At 38.1% G+C, this 4973-nt stretch overlaps 1 protein-coding gene across 1 annotated transcript; it reads right to left on the reverse strand.

Annotated features, from left to right (window-relative positions):
- Nucleotides 1–1002: 1002 nt before the first annotated feature.
- Nucleotides 1003–4643, reverse strand: LOC133873299 (uncharacterized). The gene is made up of 3 exons (XM_062311019.1): nucleotides 4410–4643; nucleotides 1709–2194; nucleotides 1003–1614 (listed from the first exon to the last, which is right to left on the reverse strand). Exons 1-3 carry the CDS (start codon nucleotides 4641–4643, stop codon nucleotides 1003–1005), a joined length of 1332 nt encoding a protein of 443 aa, XP_062167003.1.
- Between the last annotated feature and the right edge of the window lie 330 nt (nucleotides 4644–4973).

Genomic DNA, 4973 nt, shown 5'->3' on the forward strand with positions numbered 1-4973 from the left:
GATGGTGTAGGCACTCCTCAAATGAAGATCCAAAAACAGAGAAGTCATCCATAAATACCTCAAGGTGACGTTCAACCATATTTGAGAAAATACTGATCATACACTGCTGAAAAGTAGCAGGTGCATTGCACAAACCAAAAGGCATACGGCGATAGGCAAATGTACCGAAAGGACAAGTAAAAGTGGTCTTCTCTTGATCTTCTGGGTCCATCAGAACTTGATTGTAGCCAGAGTAGCCATCAAGGAAACAGTAATAAGCATGGCCAGCCAGTCTCTCCACCATCTGATCTATGAAAGGCAAAGGAAAGTGGTCTTTCCTTGTGGCAGAATTCAGCTTTCTGTAGTCGATGCAGACCCGCCATCCCTACTGAACACGAGTTGGGACCAACTCATTCTCTTTGTTCTTGATTACTGTAATTCCAGCCTTTTGGGGCACCACATGAATGAGACTCACCCATTTGCTGTCATATATTGGGTATATGATTCCCGCATCCAAAAGTTTGATCACCTCAGCTCGAACTAGCTCTTGCATAGCTGGATTCAACCGTCTTTGTGGCTCACGAGAGGGTTTAACATTGTCTTCCCGGTGAATCTTGTGCATCACCACTGCAGGGCTGATTCCCTTTATGTCTCCAATGGACCAACCGATGGCTTCTTTATGTTCTTTAAACACATCCAGCAATTTTTGTTCTTGAGTCTCATTCAGGTCAGCAGTTATGATTACCGACAGAGATTCAGACTGGTCAAGATATTTATACTTCAGGGTGTCCAGTAGAGGCTTCAGTTCCCGCTTGGTAGGCTCAGCTGCTGATGGAGATGGATTAGGTGATGATGTCTCAATGGTTTCCCCAGTGTCAGTTTCTGTCTCAGGAGTTGAGTCCAACAATGCGTCAGCTTGCTCAAGTAATGTCTTTAAGTCCATGTCGCCTCCAAATGTAGTAAGGCTCTTTCCCAACTGGTCTTCAATACTTAGCTCGTTGACAATTTCTTCCACTATCTCTTCTATTGCGCATGCACTTCTGGCCCTTCATAGTCAAATGGCTGCCTGCTGATATCAAAAATATTTAACTCCACTGTCATGTTCCCAAAAGATAACTTCATGACTCCAGTCCTATAGTTGATTAGGGCATTAGCCGTAGCTAAAAAGGGACACCCTAGTATTACTTGAATCTGAATCTCCACATTCAAAACTAATTCTGTGTCTAAGACGATGAAGTCCACAGGGTAGTAGAACTTATCAACTTTGATCAGAACATCTTCAATGATTCCCCTTGGGACTTTTACAGATCTGTCGGCCAGCTGAAGTGTCATTGAAGTGGGTTTTAGCTCTCCTAATCCCAATTGGACATATACTGAATATGACAAGAGATTCACACTGGCCCCCAAATCCAAGAGAGCTCTTTTAACCTTGGTACCACCTATCATGCACGCAATTGTAGGATAACCAGGGTCCTTATACTTGATAGGAATCTTGCACTGCAAAATAGAGCTGACTTGCTCAGTTAGGAAAGCTTTCTTGGGAACATTTGTCCTTCTCTTGATAGTTACCAAATCCATCAGAAATTTGGCATACGAAGGTACTTGCTGAATGGCATCGAGGAATGGAATGTTGATCTGCACGTGTTTAAACACTTCCAAACTATCATCGAATTTTGAGCCTTTCTTGGGAGTCGTAAGTCTTCCCGGAAACGGAGCTTTGGGACCAAACTTCTGGGGACTCTCCTAGCCGTTGGAATGACAATGTCTGGTCCAAGATCTTTTCAGGCTTGTCATGGTTTTCCTCATCTCTTGCCGCCTCAGTGACTTCTTCAGGCATGACCACTTGATTATCCACTTGCCTTCCTGACCTCAAAGTTGTGATGGCTTGCACATGCTCCTGTTCATGAGAAGGGTCGGATGTACTCCCAATAACAAATTGTCCTTTTGGGTTGGGTATTGGTTGACTCGGGAGCTTCCCTCTTTCTCTTTCCCCCACTTGATTTGCTAATTGGCCAATTTGTCCTTCCATCTTAGCAATAGCTTGATGTGTGAACTGCTTAAGCTCTTGTAGATTTTGGCTATTACTCATGGCGACCTTCTGAAGCTCTTGTATATTTTGGTTACTTGTCTGTATGAATGCTTTGAGAGTGTCTTCCAATGATGACGTTGGTTCTGGATAATTGTAGGATGAAGGATTGGAATATTGGTGATTGAACTGCAGAAATTCAGGATGGTGCAGTTCATGGTATTGTGGAGTGTAATTTCTCGTGGGTTGAGCTTGACACGAAAAATCAAAAATGGTTGCTCCAGTCCGGATTGTAAAAATTAGAATTTGAATTAAACCCCAGGTTGGAGAAATTTGTGTTCATTTGTTCACAAGATGAATTAGAAAATTGTCTAGATGCTAGACAATTACTAATATGATGATAAAGATTGAAACAATATGAATATGGTTTATGTGGGTAAAAATTGTGAGTGTAGTTGGTAGGAGCAAGTGTCCTACCACTAGGCGAAGCATGTTGTGCAGAAAAATTATTATAATTGTCAAAATAAAAATTCGTACTTCACTTACATCCTATAACATGCAAATATCCCACATAAAATATGTACCAAGTTTTTTTTTTTTTTCAACTAAAAAAAAATGCAACTGAGGTAGACATAAATTCTCCAATGACCCAGGTTCGTTCCCAAGAAAGTGAGGGGGGTTACACAGACCTCTTAAGTCCCAAGACCTTCCTAGCCAGAACTTGCTTAGACACTTGGATAGGGCCGTAAGACCACACTAGCAAAAAAAATTTATTTTTGGTTCTTTTTTTTTTTTTTTTTTTTTAGAAATAGAAATAACAAAAACAAATTGCAAATAAAAAAAAAAATACTAATTATAATTAGTAGAAGATAAAATCAATTTAGAAATAAATTATTTTAAAATCAAACAATTCCTCGGCAATGACGCCAAAAACTTGATGTGAATTTTAATTGTACTCGCAAGTGCACGAATCATTTGCAGTTAATGGATTGCAAGTGCGAGGTCGATCCCACAGGGAATTGTGTTTTTGAAAACAAAATTTATTACTAAATTAATCAAATCCTAACCTAGTTCCAAAAAAGGGTTTGATTTTGGTGAATAAAGGAAAACATAAATAAAATAAAATAAAACAAAACAAAACAAAAGATACTAAGGTTTTGGAATCCACACCCACCAAATCATAGCAACATATTCTCATGTTCATCAATACACATCCGAATTTTTCACCATACAAATCTTATGTATGTTCTACTATGCTTCAAAAAATCATTAAATCATTCAATGAATCCGTTATTTGCACAAATCATAAAAGATATCCGGTTTAAACCAAATCATCAAATGTATCCATAGAACGAAACACAATGAATATTTAACGTTTTGATAAATAAAAACCCAAGCAATCAATCTAAATGAAACTATCTCAAATCATCACATGTATCCGTAAATCACAATATATATCCAAGAATCATCTCAATAATTGAATTGAAGAAGAACAATTAGAAATCAAAAATGCATAAAATTGGATAGTATAAACTTACATGAAAATATTGTAGATCTTCAATGGTGAGGCTTCATCCTCAACCTTAGTTGAAAATCTAGCTACACATGATTATTGAAAATAAAATCTAACCTAAAGAAAAACTAAACTAAAAAGAAGAAAATATATTTGGTCTCTAGCTCCCATCTTCTTCTTGAGGCTTAGAAGTCTATTTATAGGGAGAAAACAAACCCTACAAACCCTAGAATTTATAGAAAAATCGGACTTCAATCTCCTAGTCAAATTTAGAAGCAATTATAGTACAAATTGGAATAGGATTTATCCAGATTTGCGTTCTTATATTGCGGAACACTTTTGGCATAGCAAATGTCCGAATTACGAAAATCCTATTTCACAATGACTTATATAATTTTGAGTTAGCTTTCTAACACCACTAATTGCACCTTAATCCGATACTTGAGTGGAAAGTTATAGCCAAAATACTATGACATGTGCAGAATTTGAATTCTAATTCGATTTTGACTCCAATTAAAGAAATTCCAATTTAGTCCACTCCTTGACTTGGTTAATCATAACCACATCATTTAGGTCTTCTCAAAGTGTGCTTTCTTTCAAACTTTGCATTTTTCACCTTAAAACTATTGTTTTCTCTCAATGACCTGCAAAATATTAAAATACCAAAACTAACCAAAAATATTAGAAAATTAGAAAGCTAAAGGTTTAGTAAATGCAAATTAAGGGGTCCACATATGCAATATTTGGCACTCATCACGCATGATTGCTGCGGTCAGGTAGATCAGTAGTTTCCGATCTTGGATCCGGGGTTTTCTTCCTCAGTCGGCTAGTGGAGATGGCGCGTTAAGCCGGTGGAGGTGCGTTGAGAGGATTGGCAGAATATTCAAGTACTGTGTGATCGCGCGTGGAGGCTCTAATGGCGGTGAAATTGGCTGATCTGGGACGATCAATGACATATCTGTCTGATGGAGTGACTGTCAAGGTGGTTTGATCATCGTAGCAGCACGTAGTTGAATGTGCAAAATTTTTGGGCGGTGCGTGGAAGCAAGTGACAATGACTATGGCGATGATTTCAGCGGTGATGAAATCGTCTGCTTCAGATCTATCGATTGGCGTAGCTACCATGGTGATTGGAAGACTTTGAAGGTGCAGAGTTTCAAAGGCAGAAAATATTGGCGGCGGATGGAGGCATGACTGGACTATTTAAGCCAAGATAAGATGTCTCTGATACCACGTTGAGATTTGTGTATAAATCTAAAATAGAATAAAAACGGAATAATAGTGGAAGCAAGAGAGAAAAAGAGACGAGAATTTATGTTGTTTGGTATATGATCTATGTCTACAGGGTAAAGCCCAAATGACTACATTGTGCTCAATAACTTGATTGTTTACAAATCATGAGTCCTTATTTATAGTTAAATAAGTCAACTTATACAAGTAAACATAAATCGACTT

The sequence above is a fragment of the Alnus glutinosa genome, chromosome 7, assembly GCF_958979055.1.
Source record: "Alnus glutinosa chromosome 7, dhAlnGlut1.1, whole genome shotgun sequence".
In the NCBI taxonomy this organism is placed as follows: Eukaryota; Viridiplantae; Streptophyta; class Magnoliopsida; order Fagales; family Betulaceae; genus Alnus; species Alnus glutinosa.